Consider the following 27,760-nt stretch of genomic DNA (forward strand, 5'->3'; position numbering starts at 1 on the left):
TGTTGTGATGCAGATGAGCGAGCTTGTTGTGAGGAAAATTGCAATACGTAAACGGAGCGCAGCGCCATATATATACTCCTGTGAGGCTAACGATTCATGCGACAATTACATGTTGTTTCATTGGCCTAGTCTACTCTCACGATCCCGAGAAACCTTGTTTTCCCGGGGCAGACCACCTCAAAAGTTGGGGTATCAGCGGGGCAGCGGTTGGAACCTGGGAATTGTACACAAAATCTCGATTCAAGAAACAGTCTTCCCCAGATAACGACCCCGCTCCTCCGTGTTGACTGCCGTCGGCTCCATGTTTTGCGATCCCGAGTGTGAGAGTCTGGGGTGAAAAGGTGGGCTTCGTCTCTGCCGGAGTTAATTTCCTTTATCAATTAGCAAGGTAGTGAGGGTACTTCGATTTGTGACTTGGCCTAGACCATGTGGACAATAAATGGCGGGGAGTTGGCGTTGACATTAACGATTCTTCTCGTTTTGGTGTTCTTGTTCCGAACCTTGTGGAGATCATCTCGTTTGTCGCCGGAACAAACACCCCGGATTTGTTATGCAACTGTTGCCATAGTTTTTAGGGTCTCTTGCTTTGGAGCGAGTGGAGATTAGTGGCGCATCTTCCGGAGTACCCCATGGGGAACCATGCCATGTTCTGGATTTATTTCTTTATCATGTGTGTTTTCGCTCTCCTCCAGGACTTGTGATTATATCGCTTAAGTTAAAGGTTGTACGTATTGACAATTACTCTCGAAAAGCCCAAAATTGGTACGGCTATTAGAACATCACACACAGAGCTTAGTAAGCGTATAGTGCAGACTCAAAGTTATGCTACTTTACAGCCATCATCACAGCCTAGCTAAAGCCATCCCCACGTCTTCTTTAGACTGTCCTTGCTATAGAGAATTAGCTTCCAGATTGTAAGTAAATGTATTGTTCAAATCATACATGTAAGAAGTAGGCCACCCAAACCGATCAGTTGCATTAGTTAGAACGCAAAGGAGGGTATCTTGTTCAGCGCGCTTGTCGAAAAGGTCTCCGACCAAGGCTATGGCCATGCATGCAGTCCTCAATACACATAAGCATAATTGCCAAAAGTTCGGGGCCTATAACTTAAACGCACAGGTATGTGGGACTGGCTTCGCCCATGCCTGCGGCAATTGCGCAGATTATCTTGGTATCGTTCTTCATTTCGACCTACTCGAAATTAGACAAAATCCCTCAGTAGTCCCCGTGATTTTGTACCTCTATTTGCTTCATTGTCCTGTTCCTTGCAAGTCCAATCTTTGGAAGACGCGGATCATGAGACATAAGAAGCATCCTGCTGAGATGGTAGTATTGCAAGCCAGCAGCCACTGGTTCGCTATATAGCCATATATCTGGAAGTACTTGTTTCTCGGGGTGATTGCATGTATATATAGGATCGAAGGAATCTGGTTTTGTCTCCGACCAGATAGTAGTGTCTTTCAGCAGCGCAGCATAGTGCTCGGTATCTTTATTATCTGAGAAACAGTATCGGATAATTTCTGTCAAGTGAAGAAGCATAAGGTTCGCCCAGTCTTTGTCATCGACGGGAGCGCCTCTCTTGTCTGCGCACAGGGAATCTAAGTATGATGGGAAAGGTGCCTGATTGACAACTGCCAAGTAGGCTTCCAGCCGCAGATTTGCCCACCAGGCGGCTTCGGGGAGGTCCCCTTGTTCAAAGGGTTCTGTCGGTTCGTCCATCATGGTCGCTTGACCGGGAGAGGGAGAGGAGACCGAGCATTTAGCTGTGCGTACCGAGTAATTAGTGAAACGGGTCCTACACTAGCAAAATAACAACAAAGGTGCTCCAAACAACAGAAAATAAAAGACATTGACGATCAAGACACTGACCTTCCATGCTTTGCGCAAATCGTGATAACAGGTCCGCAACAGAATGGGTCTCTTCCATAGAAGAGTCAATGTTTGAACTGATGCTAGGCAAACGTTGGGTGTAATCAGAAGACGGCTCAGCCGCTGAGTCCAGGCAAGTCGTACTAGTTTTCCCCTTGTCGAGATGTCTCGAGGCGATCGTCAAGACAGACTCGAGAAGTCGAGGATATTGTAACACTCGGGTTGATATCCAACTGGAGAATGGCCGATCTGGATCCCCAAGATCGAAGGCATCGCTGAAGCCGGAGAAGAAGTGGCGAACCAACTCTGCCTCGTCTTGCTTGAGCACGCAGGTGGGTAGACGTAGCTGGTATTTATCACCGTATGAAGCATAGGTATCCTGTGCCGTAAATTCGGTGTTATTGAGATTACTATCAATCTGCTCAGTCGTAACGTTTGTGTATTCGTGAAACACCAGCCCAGGTAATTGATCAGAATGCTGGTGAAATGGCAAAGTGGCGTGGCCTAGATTACTAGACTCCTGGGGTTGACTATCTGTGTGCGAGTAAGTCGAGCTGGTCGGACGTTGTTGCGCATCGCCGACAGCATGCTGACTACCAATACATGGTGATGTATGCTCTGTGTCTTGTCCTTCCAACAAGCAAAAGGGCTGGTCTTCCGACGAGCTGGGGTAGGCTTCAGGGTCTGACAAAGAGTTGAATGATCGAACGATGTCTAACGTCTGATCCACAAATTCGATCTCTTGCTTGACGAGCTTGCACCACCGTTGATTCGGTGGAAAGTCTAGCCCTCTTCCACGTGTTCTTGTGCTTTCTTAGTATATCATTTTTGTTATAGGGGCATTGCTATTGCTCACGTCGAGCCAAGCCTACTGTGGCGAAATCGACATTGGAGGCTTCTGTCACAATGGAGGTTTCTCGTGACGCACTGAGCACACGGACTTTCATCGTCGCCTTTAATGTAGATATCTAATTAGCATATGGCTATTGTAGGTGGATTGAAAGACACTAGGTTACATTTCAGATGTCTAATAGCACAGACTAAATTTTAGCCATGATCAAGTTACCCGTATGACGTAGCTCACTTTAAACGGCAATTCTAGCAAGAATCAGTGAGACAGCGATGAAAAATAAGCATGGGGCTTGGCTTACCTTACAACCCGAGATTCTTTGCCCTGTCCGTCCCATATCGTAACATGTAGACGTCTGGGGAAGAAAGAAGCGAAATGGAATTAGCGGGGCACAGAGAACAGGCTGGGATAGGTCGGGAGATTTATACCTGTATTTGGCTCGGTTGGGAGGTAATTCCGGGCCCAAGTGGATCAGACTCAAATGTTACAAGAGTCACGGAATCCAGATTTGAGCTGCTTGTTCCGAGGCTAGGTCCCCGGCCTCAAACTTAGCCCCGGAACAACTACACCAAATTGAGCCATTATCTGCGCTGACTCCAAGCAGCCAAGACAGAGAGCAAACTCTATCGTGCTCATCATGCATGGAGAATGCGGGGAGTCTTTCGGCTTACCGAAGGAGCGACGACTCCAACGTAGTTTTCCCTCAGCTCTTCATCTCATAATGGCGAATTCGCCTATTCACGACGCGGTCATGCCGCCGTCTCTATGCCTTGCAGATAACTCGCCAGAATCCAGATCAAGCGAGGACATGGGGTAAGGCTTTTCACTGGGACAAAGTTTTGGCGCTGAATTGACATATAGCCAAGGCTGTCTTCTCCAGCATCTTGCCTATCCAACTATTTCATTGGCAGCCCGCGTGGATTTACCTCCCCACTAAGAAGTCGACGGGAAGCTTTTCTCTTAATTAATTACCTCCAAGATCTTTCACCAAGAGTAAGCAATCTTTATGTACACCATATAAGGTCTCTGACGGCCCATTTCCAGATTGATATCTGTGATCCGTCGAAGCGCTTTGGTCGCGAAGTGCCGAAGAGGGCTCGCCAACTGCCGCTCCTAGCATACTCCATCCTAGCTTTCTCATCACGTCATCTAGCAATGATCACTGGTATTGACGACGAAAGTAGCGAAGAGTATCATAGCTATGCTCTACGCATCTTGATCCCCATCCTTGATGACCCGATGTCATCCTTAGATGAAAATCTTCTGGCAGCAGCTGTCCTTTTACGGTTGTACGAGGAGATGTGTGGTAAGCCAGTCCAAGCAAAGCCATGACTACAGTTGGCACATTAACGCTTTGAAAGATGTCGACACTGGAACCCATCTTGTTGGATGCGCGCGACTCTGGAACAACATCCCTGACTTCATAGCCCAAGGCGGTCTAAGTGAAGCGGCCAGCTGGATAATGCTTCGACAAAATCTTCACATCTCTCTCATTAAAGGCGAGCCGATGCAAGTAGATCTGAACAAATATAGACGCTCCAGATCGTTTGTAGACACAACTGATGAGGACTTTGCCAATCGGATTATTCTTCTTTGCTGTCAGGTATTGGCCACCTGTTTTAGCCCGGGTGCACAGCCCGACTACGAAACGTGGGCGCATCTTGGTAAGGAGGTTGCGAGCTGGCATGATTCTATACCGTCGCACTATTCTCCTTATCATCATTCTGATGTCAAGAGTACTTCTACTGGGGTCAAATCGGCTTTTCCTATTGTATGGATGATGAATCCTGCTCAAGGTCAGTGCGTTGCATACTTTCCGACGGAGCAAAATGACTTATGTTTTTGCAGTAATGGGATATCAACACTATTGTCTGGCTCGCATTCTGCTGCACATCTCAGAGCCCAGACTATGGGTGTCTAGTTTAAGAACTATCGAGCATCGGGTAGCCGCAGATGTACGTCAATCATCTTCCTTCAAGCCTGGTTGCTAAACTTGTAATCTTAGAAAGCGGCCATGAAGGACCTCCATATCGCTATCGGTCTTGGCATCCATAACCCTTCGGTAGTTGGTGCTGGGTTCACCGTACATCATCTACTTTTTACTTGTGAGCTCTGGATCACCTCTTACTAAGGAAGATCGCTAACGGTCTAGGTGGGTGTTTATTAACCAATCCTGTAGAACAACAGGAGGTGCTTCGTTTTATAGATAGCTTTGGCAGGAATATTGGATGGCCAGTACATAGATTAAAAGATAGATTAAATACGATATGGAATTAAAGAATTGAAAATGCATATTTGGTATGCCTGATGCAAGCATCAACTGTGAGTTAATTAATGTATCTTAGGTAATCATAAGGAATAAGATCCTTGAGTCAAGTTATCATCAGAATGTCAATTAAGAGCCTACCTGCCGAGGTGTCACTGCTTACCCCAGACCTCTAGAGTGATATACTACGGTTTCAGCGCAGCAATTAGTCAGCCAGCTTACCTGTTGGCCCCACAAGATTGAATCTCGCTCTCTCATTCTTTCTCGTAGCTTTTTATCTCATATACGCCTTATCGCTCTACAACCTCTGCCCTTGAAACCCGACATATTATGACAGTATACAGTTCTATTTGAAATCATGCCCAGGTTTATCCCCCTCTTACTTCCTAACCAGCATCAAGGAGCAATCCCACGGGATGCTATCCACCGCGACAACATGGGTCAGAGACGAGAGCAATGCCGCGACCCTGATACGAACATCGATCTTGATGTTTCCGTTGTGTATTCGACGGATGTTCTTGCTGCCAGGACTGGCTCTGTTGATTCCGCTCAACCTACTTGGCTCAGCGGCATGAGCGGCAATTCCTTTTCTCGAGTTTCCCCCAGTCTCCTCGACCCGTTCAACACCCTGTGCGAGAGTCCCGAACGATTACGACAGCTTCTTAGATATCGTAGGGCTCGAGACCTTCGTAAGCCTCGTGGTAAGCTCAACTGCTAATCTGTTTTCCATAGCATTAGCCAAGGCCGCCGGGGAACCGCTGTTTCGAATCGATCAACAGACACATTGTGTTGTGCTCCAAGGCTTAGGTAACGAGGATGGCCAGGCGCCGTTGTTGACCCACAAGTCATTGTTCCATGCTCTATCTCTTCTCCTCGCATTAGCAGCCAACGACTACCAGCAAAACTACGAAACGATGCACCACCGCAGTCAGGTTCTTCAGTCTCTCAATCGAGACTTATCCCATTTTGGCGGTGACTCGACAATACTCCATACCATAACAGCCATTCTCATGTTGATTAGCTATGAATACCGAGTCCGCGATACAAATCCAGGTTCTGCCTGCGCTGCTACACATATCCATGGCCTCCAAACTATAATCTCCCAACGTAACATTTTGACCAGTCAATATAGTGTCTCGCATGTTACTCGGGTTCAGCGAGCTCTGTTTTGGCAGGACATAATCTGCTCCCTTGCAACTGGTGCACCCCGAGTCTTGCAATTCGACAATCGCGGGATGTTTACCCGCTTGCGGGAGGATGAGACGTACCGTAGCTACTTTGCTTTGCCACAAGGATTCATACCTCACACCTATGGGTGGCCTGCAGCAGTACCTGCTGTGTTCGAGGATCTCAACGCATTATGCTGCGCCGTGGACACAATGCGCCGAGGGACAAGAGCGCCAATCACCTTTGTCAATAATGACGACAAGGATATTTCAGTTACCCCAATGCCGTTGATGGAGGACTTGGATGATGAGGGGTACCCATTATGCAATAGCCAAGCCAACTTGCAGATTAGACTTGTGGATCTTCTTAGTGGAACAAGAAGAGATGGTTCCCAGAGCGAAGAATCCCTGATTTACAGAGCGTGCCTCTTTGCGGCTTATCTCTGTACATATCGACTTTCTGAAGGTGTTTGGGGAGGGTACTTTGCGCCCGAGAAGTGTGTCACCGAGATACTTGATTGTATGACAGACTTCACAAGACAAATGTCGCCGTGGAAGCTTGCGCCGGACATCTCATTCTGGTTGCTGCATATGGCTGGTGGCCTAACAAAGAGTCAGCTCCATAAGGACCAGGCGGCTACGTTGGTGGAACGTTATCGGTGCTTCTACTCAACTGGTTACGGCCAGGACTGGGAGCTAGTGGAGATAAGGTTGAAGAAGTTTATCTGGTGTGAACATGTCATGAAGCAAAAGATGTATAGGTTCTGGCAAGAATGCCAGATTGGTTGCTGCTAAGTCTAGGATAACGATACCACATATTTATAGGATGTCTGTATATAGAATAATCAGGCTAGATGCTCTCAATGTCTTCACGCTCAGCAATAAGGTAGGTTGGGGTTAGAGCAAGAACCAGGGATGAAGCCTTGCTTAGTTGTTCCAATGTCAGCCTCGTAGATCATGGCATCGCCAGCCAGAATACGATCGCTGATGTGTACAAGGCCCTACATTCATTAGTCTCCAATCATCCTCAGTCTAGTCTTCTCTCTCCCCGGGCACTTACATTGGTTACAGGGATATTGGCTTCGACGATGGTCGCCACATTGTTGAGCACAAGATCTCCGCCTTTGATCTCAGCCGATGCATAGAGGTAAGACCCCAGTTGAAATCGAGTCTTTTCCGCAGTGAAGTTGCTCGTGTATAGACGCGAGTTGGGAATGTAGTGATGTTGAAGCATCTGTCCAGACCACCAGCGTCCCTTGGGTGTACTGGCAAATGTCTTATAGTATTCACCTGTATTATTGAACGCTTCATTGGAAGGCGCGATAAATGTGTATTGCCAGTCTGCACTTGTACTAAACGCTTGAAGGAAACCTTTATCCAGTCAGCTCTGAATACACTGGTGACGGTTGGGAATTCGAGGTCACCAACCTGGTGTCTGCTCAACAAGTTTGGAAAGCTCGGACAAATCCTCGCGGGACTTGATAAAGTCAAGCAATGTAGTTTCTCCCGACTTGGTGGGAGGTTGGTAGATATCCTTTGGGATCGGAGCGTATGACAGTGCTTGTCTATCGAAGACTTTCGCATTACATAATGCAACGGCAGCGAACAAGACAAGCGATAGCTGAAGCTTCATGTTGATAATTCGAAGTCTGTTACTATGAGACAGAAGCGCTTAAGTTAGATCTTGACGGGTCAGCGAATTTGTAGAAAAGTAGATGTAACTTTGATGATATAAAAGGCTGCCTGGATGATATCAGACTGTTTCCCCAGACATCGAAGGCGGATTGTTACTAAGCCTCTTATCAATTAAGGATTAAACAACAACTGGGAAACATGTCACACGCCCGAAAGATGGCCCGCCACTCGCCACTAAGTTCATTATGGAACGGGAATTGCGGGGTGACTCCCGGGGGTTGGGGGTGCGGAGTAAGAGGTATGGGGTATTGGTCCGGTAGTTCGTCCGAACGACCGTTCACCAAGCCATGTCCCTAAAATTGAACATTCTGTATCAGGCGGCGTGGAAGAAATAGCGGAGGTATTGCATCGCATCTCAATTCGTCAACATTGAACTAATCTGACCATGAATACTTGAGGCCGGAACAAAGATTACGGTTCAGAAAATTCCACGTTACATCAACTTTCCCTGACACCTCAGTTCGTCAATTGCAATGAGATCTATTTTCTACGTTTTGTTATCGGCAAAGGTGGCCTTGGCGGCCAAGGTCTTGGCCCAGAAGCCACAGATGGGTGAGTGCTGTTGACAACACGTCGCTACAAGTACTGTGCTGACTTGAGAAAGGCTGGAACTCATGGAACAGCTTCAAGCTCAACGTGAGCGACGAGCTGGTTAGGTCAACCGCCAATGCCCTCGTGGATACTGGTCTTGCTAAGCTTGGGTATGACCACGTGTTGATTGACGACGGATGGCAAGACAGTGAGCGTGATACAGACGGCAAGCTTGCAGCAAACCACACCAGGTTTCCCGGCGGTATCTCTGCCACTGCCTCATACGTTCACTCCAAGGGACTCAAGGTCGGGATCTATAGTGATGCCGGTATCTTCACATGCGGAAAGTATCCTGGTAGTTATGGCTATGAGGAAATTGACGCACAGACATTTGCTGGTTGGGGCGTCGACTACCTCAAGTACGACAACTGTGGTGGCTTCCAAAGCAACACTCTCTCTGTGCAAGAACGGTTTCTCAAGATGTCGTACGCGCTGGCCGCCTCAGGTCGTCAGATCTTCTATTCGCTTTGCGAATGGGGTAACCAGTTTCCCTGGCTCTGGGCCGACCAGATAGGCGAGTCTTACCGTATGTCGGGCGACATCTACTCGTCTTTCGCTAAAGACAGAGCGAGCATATGCAAGACGGCTTATTGCATGAACCAGGGCTATGCTGGAGTCAGCGTTCTGACCATGATACGCAAGATGAGAGAAATCAGTCCATTCTCGAAACCAGGCTCTTGGGGTAAGTTTATTCATCAGCGATGCTATTGCTTGCAAGGACTTGTACTAATTTCTGATCTAGCCGACATGGATATGTTGGAGATTGGGACCTGGACCATGACAGAGCTGGAAGAACAAACCCACTTCTCTTTCTGGGCTGCCCTGAAGTCTCCCCTCATCATCGGCGCTGATCTTAAGAATATCAGCGATACCTCGCTCGCCATTTACAAGAATAAGGACATCATCGCCTTGAACCAGGATGACGCGGGCAAGCCTGCCGTGTATCTGCCAAAGCTATCTGAGGAAGGCAGTTATCAGGTTTGGGCAGGGCCACTAAGTTCTGGGAAGAGGCGACATGTGATCTTGGTCCAGAACTATGGTAGCGGCGACGTGGACGTTGGGATCTCCTTGGAAGACATCCCTGGTCTTTTTGTTGAGCAACAGCTGAAGATCAGGGACGTCTGGGCAGGAAAAGCAATTACTGCATCTGGAGGCAAGGTTAGCTTGAAGGGCATCAAGCCAACGCAAACAAAGGTCTTGGTCATTTCGAGATAGCGAGACGTTCTATAGCAGTATCAAGACTAGGCAATTTAATTAAACTGGAACTCTTTCTAGGTCAATCGTTAAGTTTATCATTTCTTCCACGTCGCTTCATATAACTTCATCCCAGGGGATAAATGCCTCCACTATATGGTGTTGCACCTCACATTATGTGAGTTCCCACAAGCATTGATCACATTGCTGTCCGCTCCATTGACTTTGGGAGTTAGACCAAACTTTTGAGTGTTTTGAATATTTATTGCATGCCGAGAGTACAGGCTGGGATCAGTGGACTAACTATAAATTCGAACTCAATAGTTTATGCTACAGCGAAAAAGCTCTTTTACAGCTTGCATTTAGATTTCGAGTCGAAAGCCAGCGGTGCTGCGCGACACTTAGCACCATGATCTTCCTAGCAGTAGTCTAGGTTTCACTGTATCTAGAGTCGGAATTCTAGCCATGAAGGCTGGAGGGTTACATTCGCGAAATTGCAGAAGAGAACACTGCACAGTCGCAAACTTCTCATGTTACAACAATTGATTCTCCGGGGCTATTCTAAGGTCAAGCTACTTCTTTGTTGTAGCCCAGAGCAGATCTCCAAAGCCAGGCATATCACCTCCAGTCACCACCTCTCCGCCTGCAGCATCGTATGCTTCCTTGGCCTTGGTAGTCCACTGATTGTTCAATCCCTTGGCTTCAGACGTATAGTAGAGGAGATCCCACACTGCCGGTGCTTTCTTAACTACGCCCGAAACCTCTTGAACAATGCCTCTGTTGAACTCCGAGATGTTTTGCCAGGGACCATTGACCAAAACTGATTCGCATCGGCGCCATTTCGAGTCATATGGTACTGTTTCGTTCAGGTTGTATTTGGCTGCGTATTCTGCACCTTTGAGAAGCAAGTTGTTCCCATACCCAAATAAGTCGTACCCTTGAGTCTTGGAAGTTCTCGCAGCTAGAGCAAGCCAACCGAGGCCAGACATGACATGGCCCTGGTCTCGGCCAGATTCAGAGTTCTGGCCTGTCTTGGAATTAATGGTTGCATCGATACCGGCGCACCAGTCATTCTTCCAAGACCATATGGCAAAGTTGTATGCCGAGACATCCTCGAGGTATACTGCATAGTCCATCAAAGCTTTGATGGAGGCGATGCCGTAGTTGGCCTGGCCAATGATCAGGCTCTGTTTCAGAAACAACCAATAGAGCTGGATACTGAACCCTTGGCCTCCCTGCCACTTTGCCCCGACCTCTGTCCAGCCGCCCTCCCATCGCATGATCTCTGCAGCATTCGCAAATAGAGTTCCTTCGATGCCAATGAGCAGTGAGCGGTCAGTCCCAATGATGTTGGTCAGATTTGTACCCCAGCTATCCAAAATGGTAGTAGAGCGATCCCAATGGGCTTGATCCTTGGTGATATACCCTGCAACATTGTAATTAGCGATAAAGCTTTGCATAGACATATAGAGAAGGGGGGGCCTGTACACATAATCGCATTCTGGTAAGCGGCACGGGCGTCATTGGCAAACGAGGTGTAGTTGCTGATGGATCCGCGGGAAATCACAGCATATGGACCGTTCATCTTGTAGGATGACTGCGAAAAACTGCTGTTGGCAAACTGTTCGTAGCCTGACTTCCATGGGTCAAGTCCTTTAAGAACGCCGTTTCTCATGACTTCGAGGTCGTTGTGAGAATGCCAGAGACCCGGATGGTTGAAGTCGGATGGCTTCCGCTTCATGCCCTCAGTCCAAGGAACATACGGGATTGCAGCTGCACAAAGGGTCAATAATGTTCAATGTTGATGTTGACATTCTGCTTGGTGGAAGTAATTACCATTGATGCTCGGGACATCCTGCACAAGACCAGCCACCCCCGATATGAGTAAGAGTGAGAACTAAGTCTTTGTTAGCCAAGTGATGAACATGATACAGGGATGCACCATACAGTAAGCAGTCTCATGTTAAACAGTTCTCGTTGATTTCGACAAGGTTGAGGGTTGCGAAAATGGCTTTGTTATGCTCCACCAGTTATCGAACGTAAACGGATACGCTTTTACTACTGCAGGAGATCGACAGCAGTGCGACCAAGTCAATATGCGTGGTGTGAATTTAAGCAATGCATAGTGACACTATTGGTGTCTTATGATTGCTGGTTAATAGGCTTAGTGGCACATCGCGGGGGATCTCTCGGGCCAGCTCCGATAATTAAGTTCAAGTTCACAAAACCCTGGTAACGAACGTCTCGGCGTAATAGCTCCGAATTAGCAAGTCCATGCGGGTAATTAATCGCGCATGCATTTGCCGGGGAAGTCTGGGGAAAGTCTGGGGAATGATCGCCAGGCCAGAGAGTGGAGGATAATCTCGCACCTGTTTCATGATCAGTAGTCGCAATGGCATTCCTGGCGCGAACACACGAAGTCGCACATGGCACATAATCGGAGGATTGATCGGTCATCACCCGCGACTAGTTTAATCAGGGGAGTTGGGCTCTCCTGCGGTTTTCCCCACATTCCGCCCTGTTCCACGGCTTGAGGCCTCGGGCTCCCGGCTGTTTTGGTGCCGTGGAGAAATCCTAAAGCACGATGCGGTGGCATGGAGCATGACATGGACGGCGACGAGTAATTGTTTCTCCGTCCACTGAAGCGGTGGCAGCTAGTCTTGTTTCAGGGTGTTGAGTCAATTTACCTGAAACGGCATCTCCGAATTATGCAGTATGCAAAACTGTCGCAGACAAGCCAATACGGTCCTAATGCCTACATATTCTTATTGCCCAAGAGACCGATAAGTGGTCGATGAAGCAGTTCCTGGTATACTTTGGAACCTACTATTACTTAACTCGGGCATGATTGAATCAGAAGGTTAACCTTGTCAATTACGAGGACCGTGATCAACCATCACTGGGATATGCAACTGAAAAATACGACGCTGCGAGGTTTGTGGCGATCATTTCAGTTATGGGAGGTCTATCGGGAAAGGTTATGGGCGCGGCCTTGACATATCGTTTTCCCCTCTTTTGGCTCATGGTACGTGGCATCGGGGCACTGCGAGATCCAGAGATCTTCATTCAAACAGAGTCGTTTACATACCATAAAGTGGAGTAATTATTGCTCTCGACCTGGTGGTTGAGAGGCTATAAGAGTTTCGTGTTCCCAGGCCTAAGTTTAATGTGGTGATATAAGCTCTCAGTCACAGGTCTCAACTGCAAGTAATACAGCTAACTCATAACCTCCCAGTCATTCAAAGCCAAGATAATAACCATCTGCACTATACTCAACATGGTAGCTAAGGGAATCGTTTTCATCATTGCACTGGCCGTCTCCGTGACTGGGTTCGTCCATCCTGGCCTCTTGCACACGTCTCGGGACTTGGAAAGAGCCAAGAATCACGTACTGAAGGGCGATGAGCCATGGATGACAGACTGGCAACTCCTGCTCAACAATAGTCGTGCATCTCCAACATACGAGCCAAATCCTCAACCCACTATTTACCGCGGCTCAGACGGTACTCATGCGGAAAATTATCCCCGCCTCTACAACGACGCACATGCGGCATATCAACTTGCTATCCGATGGCATATCCAGGGAGACGACCAATATGCCGACGCGGCTGTTGCCATCCTCAATGCTTGGTCATCTACCATGGTAGCTATTGGAGGTAGTAGTGACCGCTTCCTCGCTGCTGGTATCTACGGCTATCAGCTTGCTAATGCAGCAGAGCTTATGCGTTCATATAGCGGCTGGAGTGCCTCGGAGCAGGACCAGATGAAGACATTCCTCCAGGATGTCTTTTTCTCAGAGAGCTACAGATTCTTAACAACCCATAACGGACAGGACGAATACCATTACGTTAGTTGTCTTTCTATGTTTATCAAACGGTTTTATATGGTATATTGAGCTAACGGCTGACATTCAGTATGCAAACTGGGACTTTTGTAATATTGCTAATATTATGGCAATCGGTGTCTTTACCGACAATGAAACAATGTACGAATATGGTAAAAACTACTTCCTCAACGGAGACGGGCGCGGAGCAATCAACAACTTCATTTATAAGAACTATACCGAGTCCGGCAGCGGCAAAATTCTGTCCCAAGGCCAAGAGGCTGGGAGAGACCAGGGCCACGCGACTCTGGACATTTCTCTACTTGGGGTCATTATGCAACAAGGCTACAACCAGGGGGATGACTTGTTTGCCACATTGGGAGATGCTGGGCTTCATGCGTGAGTAAACCCATCTGAGACAACGCTTCCCCAAGCCTTGTATGACCAGTAACTGATATGAATCAAGCTCCGAATATGTCTCAAAGTACAACGTTGGGTATGACGTCCCGTATACGTTGTACGAGAGTTATGAAGGCAATCAGACTGTTATCTCAGCGGATAGTAGGTACACTCATCGTCCAGGCTTTGAGCTTGTCTATGCACACTACAACGATATCAAACACGCCAATGCTTCTTGGACCAAGCTGTATCGCGACCAAACCAATGGGAATTCTACCGCTGGGGTTGAAGGCGGGGGCGGTAACTATGGCCCTAACAGTGGAGGCTTTGATGTTCTTGGATACGGGACCCTCCTCTACCGCCTGTCGGCATGAGGTTTTGCCCTGGTACATTCTGCATAATGAAGCTGAAGGGCGAAGAGACCAAGCGGTGGTTTTGGGATAGCATCAAAGTAATTGAGTGTCAAATTGAGCGTGGTGAATATAAGCTCTCAGCCACAAGTTTCAACTACAAATAACACACCTGAATAATTGCGTGATATAGCGATCTGACTGCATTATGAAAGAAAGCGACCATGAAAGTCCGATTGGCTTTATATGTAACTTGACGTAGTTATAAACGAAGTTTAGCTTCTGAGAAGCCCCAAGTGGTCATGATGTTTGCATAGTCAAGTCAGCCCTTTTGTTATGATCTAATTGTGTAAATAAATTGATTATCTACAGTAGACAATCAGTGGTTCGGCAAATTGGACTGGGCATCCTTCTGGGTGTCAGCCAAATAGACTCAACCTAAATCAACCGCAGAGCATCAGCACGACCGATCTCCATATATCCTTTAGACATTCCTTGGATGTTCGAACAACGTGCTAAAGAGGTCCTGATGAACTTGGCGCAGTTGAGAACTATCATGTTCATCGTACAGTCGACTGATAGCTGCATACTATTCTCCAGCTAATATATACTATATAATAACACCATGTGTACAATGGATGATCTCTCGTCGCGTTCTACTCCTAAGACCACCACAATATCCCTTGCCGGTAACTTGCATACCATTGCATCAGAAGTCGTACCTGAAGTCAGGATTCTCCTTGTCCGTCAAATCTGCGAAGGCATTCAGATGCCCTAACTGGTCACCCTCAGTCTGCTTGTTACTGTCATCGGCCGCATGAGACGCTTCCAGAGCCGCCTTTCTCTTGTTAGCATTACGGCGAACCAACAAGAGCCGAAGGATGACAAGGAATATGTTGAAGAGAACGTAGAGACAGAAATGCGCTGTAAACCCTTTCTCATAACGAGGTGAATCGGACTTTTGGAAGATCTTGAGAACATCAGTAAATATCTCAAGAACGCATGCGGGTGTTAACATACCTGTGGGGCGGTCATATTACCAGCAGCCCAAGCCACGAAGGTGATGGCTAACGTGGTAGACTTCTTAGTCTGGCCGGCAATGTTGCGAGAGATCAGGGAAAAGATCAGGTTTCCCTCTGCGAGATAGAATTGTGTGCAGTAAAAGGCGATGAGTAGACCAACGCGATTCGAAGATGTAGGAGGGATGCTGTAGATGATAGCAGTTCCAATTATAGGAGGGCTGATAAATGTGTTAGTACTCATGTGCTTTAATCAGAGCCTTTTTGTTGACTTACATTGTCCATGCGTGCATCACCCAGGCAGTCTGCCCCGTGGCTGTTGCGAGTGTGGCGCTTCCGACCATGACTATGATCGTCACAGCACCCTGAGCAATGTTGAGGAGCTGGGTTTGGAGATAGGTGAATCCGAAGGAGGAAATGATGAGATTCGAGAAGACACCCAGACCGCCGATAATCAGAGTAGAGGTAAGTTGAAGCATAACATAGCACCAAACAATGGGATCCGTGGCTGCTTCAATGGCCTGATACCTTTTGTAAGACTTGTTCTGGATACCGGTCTCGTTGGCACGAACACGCTCAACCATGAGCCGCTTCTGGTCTTCGTTGAAGCACTTTGCTTTCATTGGAGAATCGGGCAGCCACCAGCCGATGAACAAGCCCCAGACACAGGTGAGTAGTCCAAGAACGAGGAACAGTAGTTGCCAAGGATAGATGACTCCATCCTTGTAGTGAGACACTCCCCATGCAATGATGCCACCAACCTAGAAGTACATATGTCAGGTCATTATGCTTTAGTGTTATGCTTAGAGGGACCTTTCATACCATGAGCTGAACTCCAGTCATACAGTACCAGAGGGACGTCAAGATGCTTTGTTCTCGCTTTGTGTACCACATGCTCGTCCTATCACACCACATCATTAGATCAGAAGAGACAAAAGGGTTAGAGTATACCCATGACTCACATGATGATGAAAGCCGGCTGCACGCATGACTCAAACACACCCAAAAGGAAACGAACTACCATGAGGCTTGCAAAGTTCTTGGCAGCCGCAGAACAGGCAATCACAACACCCCAGCAGAAGACATTGGTCGCCAAGTACTTGGCAACCGGCAGCTTTTGGAGTAGAAAATTGGTGGGATATTCGCCGACGAGAACTCCCATATAAAGGATTGTTCCTAACCATCTGAATGGCCAAGTCGTCAGTACGTTGAATGGGCCATCTCGTGCTATTATCCCCATTGCCACAAAAGAACGGCTCAACTTACGAGAACTGCTGTCCGTGGAGATTGGCGTCTTCCTGGATACCCATGACAGACGAAAAGCCAAGCGTGCCCTTGTCCAGGGATTGACAAAAGTATGTTCCGAGCATGCAAGCCAGGATGCGCCTGTTGACAGTCCAGAATAGCTCCTTGTTTGTCTCATCGTCAATCTCGACCGGGGCACCTTGGGCGTAGTTGGCAGTCTAGAATTGAGATGTTAGTACGTCGGCTATGTAAGCCTCGGACATGTTCTACAGTACCTCAAGATCTGCGGTTGCGGTCTTTTGACCGTAATTGGCAGTTGCTTCAGCAGGAGTGATGCAATCACTGTGCTGTACCTCGACTGCTTTAACCATGACGGGCCTTGGACTTCGATAAATTATAAGATATGCCGAGAATTGATCTAGTTGATGTGTAGTTACTCTGAACACCGAGTGATGAGCGAAAGTGATCGACGAAGACAGGAAGACTTCATATAACTACAACTCGGGGCTGCTGCAGCTCCGATACAGATACAGTACACCACAAGTCACGAACGAGAGCTACTGCGGGGAAACTTGGAGGCGGAGGACGGGGGATTTATCGGAACTACGCCCGACACCCCCACGGTCGATACCGTCTTATGGCCCGCTAGTAGTTTTTTTCATTAGCGAACACGCCACTGACAGACATCGCGTCACAAATGGCCCGCCCCCGTTCAGAGCAGCTCTGATGGTGGTGTTTTGGGGCCAATTCTCAGAGCTTTTTCCGCTGCAAGGATTTGTACTCTACTAGCATGATTCTCTGGAAAGATTGCGACCAACAGACCGTTGTTTAAGGCGCTAATAACCATGTTGGCTAGATTTGAAGTTGAAGACAACGTATATGCTGAAAAGAGCAGGATCAAAGCTACGTCAGTCGCGACGACTAAACATAGTAATGAACAGGGTCACAGACTATCGTCATTTGTGCAGCTCCTATGTGCTCTCTATTCTGGGATAAACGAATAGCTTTGAGCCTGATATCTTCACTCGATAGCAAAACTACCATTTTCTCACTTTCAGCAGAAATCTATATTCAGGGGACAACGAGCAAATTCAGTTAATAAAAAGTTCACTTTCATGATTCAAGATCTCTCTACCAATACTCAATCTATGCTAGTGACCTCAATGCATTCATTTCTAAAAGCTTGTTTCCAAACAGGACAAAAAAGTAATCAGCATACACAAGCCCATGATCAGCCCAGCGACGAGGAGCAAATTCGAAATTGTTGATAGTCGCTCCGTTGAGGATGGTATCTCCGAGCCCTGCAGCTGTCTCAACACACTTGACAATAGTGGCACGGCCATTTTCCACTGTAGGAATCGTCCCCAGGTCCTGTTTCTGACTGGCGGCAGGGTTCAAGTGTCTCTCGCAAACAGAATCTACTATCCGTAGGGCATGGCCGAGATACGGAGATGGCTCGGAGCAACTCTGGAGGGATTGGTGGATGAGCAGCATGCCGTAAGCAGCGACCATGGCTGCGCTTGTATCTGGGGGTTGCGTAGTAGCACCAGACTCCTCTTGTGCGTCAAAGTCCCAGGGCGGGATATGGGTATCAGGTAATCTCCCCAAGAAGTAATCGGCACAGTTCTTGGCCGTGTCAAGAAAAGAGTTATCGCCACTCCATTCATAAGACTTTGCAAACCCTGCAATTGCCCACGCCTGACCTCGCGACCAACATGATGTATGGCTGTAGCCCTGGTTCGTGAGGCGTTCTTTGAGAGTGCCAGTCGAAGGGTCGAAGTTGGCAACGTGGTAGCTTGACCAGTCGGCACGAATAAGGTACTCTTTCGATGTGCGAGCATGGGCCATCGCGATGTCGAAGAACCGAGTTGAGTCAGCTTGGGAAGAGGCCTCGGATGCTGCCCAGAAGAGGAGGTCGAGGTTCATCATATTGTCCTGTTGAGTCAGCAATGCTATTCTAACCAAGAGAAGTCGTTGTTTAGACATCGAACTTACGATAATAACAAGAAAGTCCTTGCTTGGGTCTGTAAACGAATAAACCTTTGTTTGACACACATCCCATGATCGTATGCAGCCGACCTTTGCCGAGAAACGGTCTGCTAGGGTGTTGGCGGCCGTCATTAATGTGTCGAACGCCTTTGGGTCACGATGGAGATCCCACTGCAAACGGGCCCAGGGGCAAATCATGAATCCCAGATCGTGCGTGCCCATGAGAGACCCGTTTTGGTGAAGGCTCTCCGTCCACCATTTAGAAGCATATCTAGCAATGACTTATCAGCAACTTGTGTCGATTACAGATAGGCAAGAGAGCAGTACTCGAGTTGAAGCATGTGAGGAAAGTCTGGCTCTGATCGCGAAAGGCCAAGAAGTCGCAGTTCAGTTTGGAATTTCTTTCTACGCTCCATGATCAGGTAGAGTAACCCCGGAAAGAAACCCGAGGTCCAAAACGAAGCATCTCTGTAGACGTACTCAGTGCTTCCTGGTTTGGTATATTCCGGAAACCAAGTAGGCGGCTCTGGCTGGTTTGAGCGTTAAACTCGGAAGGTTTCCACTGTAATCTGCAAGGGACATACCATGTTGAGGCTTCTCTCAGCGACAGCCCATATCTTCATCTCAACGGATGGGGAGAACAGAATTTCAAGATGCTTGAATTCGCTAGATAGCGATTTCTTCACGTCGGCTTTTGTTCTCTCCGTCCCATTTCTCTTCGCACCATTTGTGTACTGGCTCTCCGACATCTGGAAGAATAATGGTTAGCGAATGTCCGAATGCTCAATGGAACAAGGGTGCGCACAGGAAGCTTGCGCTTCGTCGCCAATACCTGGCTAGGCTGCATCGTTTCTGAGAGCTTCATCGTTGCGAGCTATAGGGCGCTAGGCACGGTAGGAATCAAGGTGACAGATGCTCAAGAAAACAATGAGTTGCTTATTACAGAAAAGGTCTTTATTTCAAGAGAACAACTGATTTTGCCTTGAAGAATGCTTACTCAGTTGATAATTGAAGAAGCATGATACTCTAACAAGGACCGGAGAAGATGTCGGATGTTGTTCCGTAAGCGTGGGTGAGACTCAATGACTATGCCATTACCCACAAGACCCACTGGAGCTCTTGCTTACGTTTTCCATGTTCAATGAGCTAATTACAGGCCTTGCCGTATACAGCGAAGCCAGGTGTTTTGGTCTAACATGCTGTCGGAAAAGGTCTCGGGTTTTTCCCGTCTGCAAGTACATCAAGCTGCAAAGATGTATGCCAGCCCTATCATATATACCAAGACCACCATCATACTACCATGCGTAAGCGGTGGGCGAAAGAGACCATAAGCCCACCTCGGAGCCTGTGTCCGCCACTTGGCTTCTTAAATCCAGTCGTGGTAAACGATCCCAATCTTATCCCGGGGCTACGCTGATTATTTTAAGACATCAGACATTGAATCTTCCTTGAGACAAGTCTGAGTACCTGCCATGTATTCCTTGATTTGTTTTCTTTGCAGTTGGGTTGTCTTATTCCAACCAGTGGCTCAAGCCATCTGGAACCCGATCATTAGTGGGTGGAATCCAGATCCTGCGATCCTGACCGTAGGCGACGATTACTACATCGCCACTTCCTCTTTCGAGTACTGGCCAGGTATTCCGATCTACCATAGTAAATTCCTAATCCATCCTTCAATCGAGCTAGATTTGCTGATTAATTCCAAGGCAAGGATCTATCCAATTGGACGCTCAAGTCTCATGCTTTGACACGACCAGAGCAACTGCAACTTTATGGGACGCCCACTGGAGCAGGTAAATAACACGTTCCAATTCCCATTTGTGACGCAAAAGATCTGACTCACTATGGATAGGGGCCTGGGCGCCAAGTCTCTCTTTTATCGACGGAAGGTTCTGGCTTTCAGCGATGACACGTTGGACCTATGATCCCGTGGCCCGTGTATGGCCTCGAGTCTGGTTCATCTCTTCAGAGGACCTCTTCAACTGGTCTGATCCTGTCTGGGCCGAGCCATGGGGCATCGATCCTGAGCTGTTCCAGGATCCTGTGACCAAGAAGACCTATCTCAATCTGATGGCCCCTAACAACAATAAAGATCGACTCTGGGGTATCGCCCAGTGTGAGGTGTCTCTGACATCTGGAAATTGCGTAGGGCCTTATGTTAGTCTATGGAACGGGACTTTGCCTCACAATTCGACAGCCAGACCCGAAGGACCCAAGATGTATTACAAGGATGGGTGGTATTATCTCCTGATCGCTGAAGGTAAGTATGTTTGAGTCCTTCTCGAACAATTGTAAGCATTAATGCTCCCTAGGCGGTACGGATCAGCTGCATCGATCGACCATCGCAAGAAGCAAGACCCCGTCTGGTCCATTTTTCGCCGGGCCACACAACCCTCTGCTATACAATGGGCAATGGGGTTTTGACAATCTTACCGTCCAGTCCACTGGACATGCCACCCTAACAAAGACGAATGACGGACTATGGTATGCGACGTTTTTAGCTCGCCGCAACGTCAACGGATCATCTCCTCTTGGTACGTTCACCTCATCAATCATCTGTTAATTAATCCCTAACCACGACAAGGCCGAGAGACATTCATGATTAATGTTGACTGGAAGGATGAGTGGCCAGTCTTCAACCAAGGCGATCCTGTTCTGCTAAGTAGGCAAATAAAGCCAGAGGTTGGCCCAAGACAGGTTCCTCGACAATGGGTCGACGACTTTTCTCGCGCTAAACTCGACTCATCATGGTATCAACTCCGGGTACCGTATACCAAGAATTACAAGTTAGAGAAAGGGAAATTGGTGCTGAAACCCAATGTCTTCGGTCTCAGTGACCGTGATACCCCAGCAGCGTTGCTACGCAAGCAGAAGTCGCTCAACATGACGTTTTCAGCCGAGCTCTCCAGCTTCAAGGGAGATCTAGGTCCAAGAAACAAGATCGGAATCTCTTCATACCTCTCCGAGTTTCAGCATCAAGATATCGGTATTCGAGGATGTGTTAATGCTACCAGTATTTGTCTCTATACTGAACTCAACAAGAATGGCACCCAGGAGGTGAGTTGCCATTTTCAAGGTATACGCGAGTCCATTGCTAATTGTGACAGTATTGGCAAACTCCACTCAACCAAACGAGCGGCCTGGCTCGTGGTCTTAGGCTACACATCAAGGCTGAACCCCTTGAATACCAACTAGGTTATAGTTTCGGAAAAGAAGCCCCAGTATACGTAGGGTCAATCGCGTCATCCTGGCAAGCTTTTGCTCCACCAAATTGGTTTGTGTTTTCTGGCGCATCTTGGGCGATATTTGCAACCGGAGATGGAGAGCCCTGGCCTCACAATGGACCGCAAGTTGGATTCAACGAGGTCAGGGAGACTTTTCACGAGGAGAACATTCCTGATTACGATCGATGGTAGAGGTGATAGGCCAAAGCTGTCGTTGGTTTATCTTTGTGTCTTTTGCTTCTCCTTCTTCTCCTTCTAATTGAGTATCATTTGTCTTGGACTTGGTTACTGGCGTCCAATTACAATCAATAAGATGTGTGGCGACTAGCTAATTGCACCAAAGTGAGCTAGGTTAAGCTACCGAGATGAGACCAATTGATCTCAGTAGTTTGCTTTAGATAAGGAAAATCGCGCTAAGATAAGATCAGTTACGGTGATGTTACCCGTAGATTCCCCGACAAAACCACAGTTCATTTGATTTCTAGTGTCGAATCATATAACCCGCTGTATTCTGCTCAGCCCAATATCACGAGCCAGACCATTGAAGGCTTCCAGTCAAATTCAGAATAGCGCAAGTGTTCACTTAATTCAATTTTATGTATTATGTCACTTGCGTACAGTGTCGCTAACAGAAGTGGTTTCTTGCTCTGATTTTGCCAAAGAGAAATCTAAATTGCGACAATACCCTACACTCTCCTGAATGACCGGCGCCGGATTAGATTACGGACTTCCTCCGACGGGCCCTCTCTTCTGTTCTTTATCATCTAAGCGACCCAATTATATTCAAGGACAGTCTCCACTCAAGACATGGATCACGAAGCCCATTAAGTCTAGCACTAAGAGTAGCAGCCATCATCTCATTAAAGCACATGCATATACAGATTTATTGTAGTGGTAAAGAGAAGGCTATTATTAATATAATTGCAAGATGGACAGCAGTTCAGATTTAAATCAAGCAGTAGAAGTCTTTTACTGCCATAGATTTGTGAAATGCAACATATGTTGATGCTCTGACTTGAGATTAAACGGCTGTCGGGCTCATTTCCGAGACTTATCCCGACCCCGATACCCAATGAGACCAGACAGACTCTTCTCCACGAAAGCTAAACTCATTCCACAAGGGTGACGTGACATGCCCCATGGGGCCCCGCCACTCGTTATGGTTGTCATACGGGTCTAATTCCTCTGGTTCTGCACTCTCGCATGTTCGCAAAACGCCGCGTGCACATTAAAGCTTATCAGCGTTGCTTTATCGCGACCAGCCGATTCCAAACATGAGCTTCCAACCATATTCAGAGCAAGACAATGATGCAGAGTCACCTACCCGCCTCAATGGAGTCCATTCAGACGAACCTCGGCCTGAGAAACGCAAGCGCACCAGCAAAGATGACCCCCAAGGACCTTCGTGTTCTCTATGTCGCAGGCGAAAGGCAAAGTGCTCAAGAGATCAGCCATGCGGCACTTGTATCAAACTCGGTAAACTTCACTTATCCTTCAGACTTAACCGACTGACATGTTGAAGGTGCCGAATGCATATACGACCAGGAAAAGTCAAAGCCAGGCATGCGAGCGGGGGCTATTGAGACATTGACTCAGCGTGTAGGTAGGCAGCAAAGCAACTTCACATACTCAATCCTTGTAGCTGACCTACTTGCTGGTAGCGACGCTGGAAAATATGTTTGTTGGCCAGGGTGTTCTCTGGCAGCAGATCTGGAACAGCATCAAGCAACCAAACAACCAAGAGTACGGGCGAACCCCAGACTCCCATCCAGAAATTTCAATCCAGCAGATGGCATCTGATGTCCGAAGACATCTCACTGAATTACCATTATCGGAAATCGGTCAACAAGTGGATTCGGTAGTGGAAAGAATTCAACCAGGAAGCACATTTGATGCAACAAATACGCACCGGCCAAAAAGCACCCCCAGTCTTCAACGCCAAGTTAACCTGGGTACCCTCCCTCCAGACGATCTAGTGGACTCCATGGTCAACATATACTTCAATCAGATCCATCCTTGGATACCCATGTTACATGAGCCAACATTTCGAGGGCTGCTCTCTAATCCTTCAGGAAGAGCGCGAGTATCGACAATACTCCACGCGATAGTGTCTCTCTGTATACGATTCTCAGATGATCCACGGCTACAGAACGCTCCAGAACTCCGTGCTCAATATTCCACTAGCTGCCGCCAGACAGTCATACTTGCGAGTATGGAGTCCTTTTCGGTCGAGAACTTGCAAGCAATGACCATTTGTGCATTTGACATAATTGGTAGCGGCAGAGGTCCCTCGGCATGGTCCATAGTCGGCAGCATGTCTAGAACCGTTGAACAACTACGCCTCAGCACTGAGGAGGAGGAGACCCAGTCACATCAGTCGCGGTCAAAGGCTCTAATCGAGAGGGTGGCCTTCCTCCCCCCAGCGTCGACATGGGCCGAAGTAGAAGAGCGGCGCCGCATCTTCTGGAATGTCTTTCTCATGGACCGCTTCTGCAGTATTTGTACTGGCTGGAACCTCTCATTGACCAGTGCTGACGTCACGAGGAGGCTTCCTTGCGAGGGCGCTATATGGGAGTCCGGAGAACCAAGCCAGACTCCTACTCCGTACTTTGGAATCTCGACTCGGTCCCACGACCGCGAGAAAGATTATTTGCCAGCCACTCGCGATACTGAAGATGGCCAGGCTTCTCTCGGAGGATTTGCCTTTTGTATAGAGGCAACGGAGAGTCTGAGCCTTGTCACGTCGTTTTTTCTTCAATACCGCGTTGATTTCAAGGAGGTCCACGAAGTACAGAGGTGGCTTATGAGATTTAAGCAGCTGGACTTGCGGCTCGTACAGTATGTAGTCCCTTCCCATACAAGTGATGATGAGATCGAGCTGACCAGACCAGATGGAAATTCTTTCTTCCTGAGAAATGGCGCAAGGCTTGCCAATTTAACAATGACGGCAACTTGGATCCCAATCTAGTCCTTGCGCACATAGCGCACAACACTGCCGTTGTCCTCCTACACCAGGGCTTAGCTTATCCACCAGCAGAATGGCAGTCTCTTCCTGTCAGACTACCTTCTTCTTCTAGCGCAGAAACTTGTCAGGTCGCGGCTGACGAGGTTGCCACAATAGCAGAGCAATTCCTTGGTCACTCACATGTACTTATCAGTCCGCAGTTTTCGTTTTGCCTTTTCGTGTGCGGCAAGATGCTGCTGACTCATGCCGCATACTACCAGTCCACTCTAACTTCATCCTTTGACTCGATCATATCGAGCCTCGAGGAGATATCTCGTAGGTGGAACGGGGACCAGCCTCCAGCCCGAGCCAATCTGGCTTCTAAATTCTGCTCGCGCCTCAAGAAGGCTCGCATTGAAGGTTCCGGTGCGGTCGACATCAGGGAAGCCTTTTCCGAGAAGCAAGACGCTATTGCCTCATCAAGAAGTGCGGATGTCAACTTTCGTAGTACAGGGCTTCAAAGGATGAGCACTTCAACTGAAGCAACAGTACCAGGCGCATTAGATGGAGAAATCGGCATTAACGGTACTCAGACGGAGTCGCCCGAGAGCATTTCTCTGGCTTTCCCGCCACTTCCACTGTCATTCCAGATGGGTAGCGCAACTCACGATTCAATATTCGCCGCGCCAGCAAAGGCGGGTAATGACATGGGAGAAGTGGTCGGTACGGATATGAATATGGCAGGGAATTGCCTCGACTTCTATGATCTATCAGAGCAGACGTTTCTTCCATCAGAACGCGTTAGTATGCTGAGTCGCTCGTATATTGGAGACTGATGTAATCATGAATATGAGCTTCAGCTGCAACGAATAGCACATGTGTCTCACCAGTGAATGAGTTGATATGTTCTGAGAAGCATTCTTATGGAAACCCCTGGCCGTATGTTGTTGAAGCATCTCTCGCATCGAGTAGATTAATTCATACATAGTGATAAATAAGCTTATTGGCTTTTTCGATCTGAACTGCTTAGGCCAGAAGCCCGTTCCCAGCCTGGAACCAGTTGGCGGGAAAGCAAAGTCGGACAAACCCACTGGCCACATCGGCTTCTATACTTTCTAGAAACCAATAAAGACGATAAGGCTGTAGACGGAAAGCGGGGTCTACCCTCTGTGTGCGGGCTTTTGCGACTAGCCCTCGTCGGCCAAGCTGTCGGGCTGACCCCGAAAGCCACTTGCGCCCGGGTACTCTAGACTCATGATAAGGACTGCAATAGTCATTCCAGTTCCTACCCGCACTTTAATGCATTGAAACCACTTTCATCTTACATATAAGTGCCATGAACAACTTACACCGCAGGCTTGACGACTTGAGCCCTGCTGTTCGAGAGTTGATGAAGCTCGGTGGAACGCCAGGCTTGAGTCTCTCGGTCGCGACAAAGAACCAGCCAGTTTACCATGCAAACTACGGCTTCCGAGACCTTCAGAACAGACTTCCTGTTACAGAAGAGACAATATTCCCAGTATGTTCACTCGCCAAAGGGCTGTCAGCCGCGGCCATGGGCATATTGGTAGATGAAGGCATTGCATCATGGGAGATGCATGTTAAAGATGCAACGCCCTCTTTTCACCCAAACAACAGTGATCTACATAACAACACAACATTAGCCGACCTCTACAGCCACCGTAGTGGTATGTCATCATGCGGAAACCTGGTTGGTGGTTGTGAGGGTAACATCTTGATCGGCAAGGACGACTGCATGCGAGTTGTTAATCACCAGATCCTGGTCCCTGAGAAGCTCGGCTCATTCGCATACAACAGTACTGCATACGATGCCTGTGATGAGGCTTTCAAAAGCCTTAGCGGCGCCTCTCTTGAAGACTTCCTGCAGCAGAAGGTCTTCAACGAACTAGACTTACAAAGGACCTTCATGAAACCGCCTCCCACCGACAAGGACAACGTGACCAAGTCTTATAATACTCTAGATGATGGAACGCCATGGTGCATACCAGGACCCAAGCTTGGTGAGGATGGTATCGGCTGCGGTTCCGGCGGACTCCGGTCTTGCGCTGCTGACTTGATCAAGCTCTACACCTGCTTCGTCCAGAGCTTTAATCATGAGTGTCAGACAGGCCAATCTTCCACACCCGGCTCCCCTCTGAAGCAGGTATCAAGGCTCATGTCTGCTCACGTGCCAATGCTCGCGACTGAGAGGGAAGGAGTGTCCTACGGACTGGGATGGGCTCGTGTGCAGCTGCCTAACACCCTGGGACATATTGGCCTGAATGGTCGGCTAATGCCACAGGGGATGCCGGTCATCGGAAAAGGAGTAGCTGACGAACTGATATTATACCATCAAGGCACGCTCCCAGGCGCCCTTGCGGTTGTTATACTGATTCCCCGTACGGAAAGCGTCGTTTTGGTCATGAGCAACAGCCTCTCACTTACCGATGTACCTGACTGGGTGTCACAAATGGTACTTGAAGAAATCACTGATGTACCGATCAAAGATCGCACCGACTTTATTGCATACGCGAAGACGTCTATCGCTATCAACTTGGGATGGTATGACCGAATTGCCCAAGGTCTCGTGCAAGGTCAATCACATGCCACCAAACCTCACAAACCATTGGAGGCATACGTAGGAGAATATGTTGATGAGAGCCGTGTTTTCAGCGTCATGGTCACTGTGAAAAAGGGAGTACTCTTTTGGGCATTCCAGGGACTGGATTCGGAAAGGTACAAGCTGACACATTACGATGGCGATACTTTTACGTGGTTGCAACCACGGAACGGCTTATCGCGCCGCGGTAGATGGGTATTGGGAAATGATAATGATCCGTCGTTCTGGAAGATAGAATTTGGTGGTTTTGATGAACATGGCAGCGTAAACACGGTGCTCTGGCGCCACGACCCCTCCCTAGATCCCGTTGTCTATTCGAGATAGTGACGAACAATGACTTTCATCCTGAACGCGCAGTCTATCTACGATGTATTTCATAACCTGCTCAGTGATTCTAAACTACTTAGGCTACCAGGTATACGACGTATTCATATGCCGCCTGGAAACATATGTCGTGCACCCTAGAATACTCAATCCGACTCTGGGGAACGAGCAAGAGATGCAATGCTTTAAGAG

The 27,760-nt window shown here is 48.1% G+C and overlaps 11 protein-coding genes across 11 annotated transcripts; 6 read left to right on the forward strand and 5 right to left on the reverse strand.

Moving 5' to 3' along the window:
• Nucleotides 1-853: 853 nt before the first annotated feature.
• On the reverse strand, nucleotides 854-3,086 carry FOBCDRAFT_262468 (uncharacterized protein; the record flags this gene model as incomplete). Its single annotated transcript, XM_059611296.1, has 6 exons — nucleotides 3,021-3,086; nucleotides 2,726-2,822; nucleotides 1,870-2,682; nucleotides 1,240-1,763; nucleotides 1,118-1,191; nucleotides 854-890 (listed from the first exon to the last, which is right to left on the reverse strand). Exons 1-6 carry the CDS (start codon nucleotides 3,054-3,056, stop codon nucleotides 854-856), a joined length of 1,581 nt encoding a protein of 526 aa, XP_059465241.1. The 5' UTR covers nucleotides 3,057-3,086.
• Nucleotides 3,087-3,874: 788 nt separating this feature from the next.
• On the forward strand, nucleotides 3,875-4,850 carry FOBCDRAFT_241404 (uncharacterized protein; the record flags this gene model as incomplete). Its single annotated transcript, XM_059610352.1, has 4 exons — nucleotides 3,875-4,025; nucleotides 4,273-4,515; nucleotides 4,568-4,674; nucleotides 4,725-4,850. 4 exons carry the CDS (start codon nucleotides 3,875-3,877, stop codon nucleotides 4,848-4,850), a joined length of 627 nt encoding a protein of 208 aa, XP_059467424.1.
• Nucleotides 4,851-5,343: 493 nt separating this feature from the next.
• FOBCDRAFT_185846 (uncharacterized protein) lies at nucleotides 5,344-6,946 on the forward strand (the record flags this gene model as incomplete). Its single annotated transcript, XM_059608606.1, has 2 exons — nucleotides 5,344-5,686; nucleotides 5,718-6,946. 2 exons carry the CDS (start codon nucleotides 5,344-5,346, stop codon nucleotides 6,944-6,946), a joined length of 1,572 nt encoding a protein of 523 aa, XP_059467425.1.
• An 80-nt stretch (nucleotides 6,947-7,026) lies between these two features.
• On the reverse strand, nucleotides 7,027-7,784 carry FOBCDRAFT_136650 (FAS1 domain-containing protein; the record flags this gene model as incomplete). The annotated part of the gene is made up of 3 exons (XM_059607961.1): nucleotides 7,027-7,152; nucleotides 7,212-7,510; nucleotides 7,580-7,784. 3 exons carry the CDS (start codon nucleotides 7,782-7,784, stop codon nucleotides 7,027-7,029), a joined length of 630 nt encoding a protein of 209 aa, XP_059465242.1.
• A 200-nt stretch (nucleotides 7,785-7,984) lies between these two features.
• On the forward strand, nucleotides 7,985-9,724 carry FOBCDRAFT_251620 (glycoside hydrolase superfamily; the record flags this gene model as incomplete). The annotated part of the gene is made up of 4 exons (XM_059610949.1): nucleotides 7,985-8,077; nucleotides 8,307-8,398; nucleotides 8,470-9,119; nucleotides 9,180-9,724. 4 exons carry the CDS (start codon nucleotides 7,985-7,987, stop codon nucleotides 9,650-9,652), a joined length of 1,308 nt encoding a protein of 435 aa, XP_059465243.1. The 3' UTR covers nucleotides 9,653-9,724.
• A 479-nt stretch (nucleotides 9,725-10,203) lies between these two features.
• Nucleotides 10,204-11,593, reverse strand: FOBCDRAFT_251621 (chondroitin AC/alginate lyase; the record flags this gene model as incomplete). The annotated part of the gene is made up of 4 exons (XM_031185460.2): nucleotides 10,204-11,057; nucleotides 11,120-11,404; nucleotides 11,468-11,528; nucleotides 11,579-11,593. The coding sequence occupies 4 exons, from the start codon at nucleotides 11,591-11,593 to the stop codon at nucleotides 10,204-10,206; spliced, it is 1,215 nt and encodes a 404-aa protein (XP_031036595.2).
• Nucleotides 11,594-12,908: 1,315 nt separating this feature from the next.
• Nucleotides 12,909-14,227, forward strand: FOBCDRAFT_203721 (chondroitin AC/alginate lyase; the record flags this gene model as incomplete). The annotated part of the gene is made up of 3 exons (XM_059609079.1): nucleotides 12,909-13,478; nucleotides 13,528-13,853; nucleotides 13,921-14,227. 3 exons carry the CDS (start codon nucleotides 12,909-12,911, stop codon nucleotides 14,225-14,227), a joined length of 1,203 nt encoding a protein of 400 aa, XP_059465244.1.
• A 460-nt stretch (nucleotides 14,228-14,687) lies between these two features.
• FOBCDRAFT_241410 (major facilitator superfamily domain-containing protein) lies at nucleotides 14,688-16,838 on the reverse strand (the record flags this gene model as incomplete). The annotated part of the gene is made up of 8 exons (XM_031185458.3): nucleotides 14,688-14,754; nucleotides 14,926-15,173; nucleotides 15,224-15,443; nucleotides 15,499-15,983; nucleotides 16,045-16,123; nucleotides 16,185-16,406; nucleotides 16,489-16,685; nucleotides 16,743-16,838. The coding sequence occupies 8 exons, from the start codon at nucleotides 16,836-16,838 to the stop codon at nucleotides 14,688-14,690; spliced, it is 1,614 nt and encodes a 537-aa protein (XP_031036593.3).
• Nucleotides 16,839-17,613: 775 nt separating this feature from the next.
• On the reverse strand, nucleotides 17,614-19,321 carry FOBCDRAFT_241411 (Six-hairpin glycosidase-like protein; the record flags this gene model as incomplete). The annotated part of the gene is made up of 5 exons (XM_059610353.1): nucleotides 17,614-18,402; nucleotides 18,463-18,727; nucleotides 18,937-18,986; nucleotides 19,041-19,205; nucleotides 19,262-19,321. 5 exons carry the CDS (start codon nucleotides 19,319-19,321, stop codon nucleotides 17,614-17,616), a joined length of 1,329 nt encoding a protein of 442 aa, XP_059465245.1.
• A 607-nt stretch (nucleotides 19,322-19,928) lies between these two features.
• FOBCDRAFT_138273 (glycosyl hydrolase) lies at nucleotides 19,929-21,872 on the forward strand (the record flags this gene model as incomplete). Its single annotated transcript, XM_031185456.2, has 6 exons — nucleotides 19,929-20,109; nucleotides 20,163-20,249; nucleotides 20,309-20,716; nucleotides 20,769-20,990; nucleotides 21,041-21,513; nucleotides 21,564-21,872. The coding sequence occupies 6 exons, from the start codon at nucleotides 19,929-19,931 to the stop codon at nucleotides 21,870-21,872; spliced, it is 1,680 nt and encodes a 559-aa protein (XP_031036591.2).
• A 1,082-nt stretch (nucleotides 21,873-22,954) lies between these two features.
• On the forward strand, nucleotides 22,955-27,568 carry FOBCDRAFT_185854 (uncharacterized protein; the record flags this gene model as incomplete). The annotated part of the gene is made up of 6 exons (XM_059608607.1): nucleotides 22,955-23,156; nucleotides 23,203-23,279; nucleotides 23,323-24,518; nucleotides 24,572-25,428; nucleotides 25,515-25,563; nucleotides 25,981-27,568. 6 exons carry the CDS (start codon nucleotides 22,955-22,957, stop codon nucleotides 27,566-27,568), a joined length of 3,969 nt encoding a protein of 1,322 aa, XP_059467426.1.
• Between the last annotated feature and the right edge of the window lie 192 nt (nucleotides 27,569-27,760).

The sequence above is a fragment of the Fusarium oxysporum genome, chromosome VI (assembly GCF_013085055.1).
Source record: "Fusarium oxysporum Fo47 chromosome VI, complete sequence".
Lineage (NCBI taxonomy): Eukaryota > Fungi > Ascomycota > Sordariomycetes > Hypocreales > Nectriaceae > Fusarium > Fusarium oxysporum.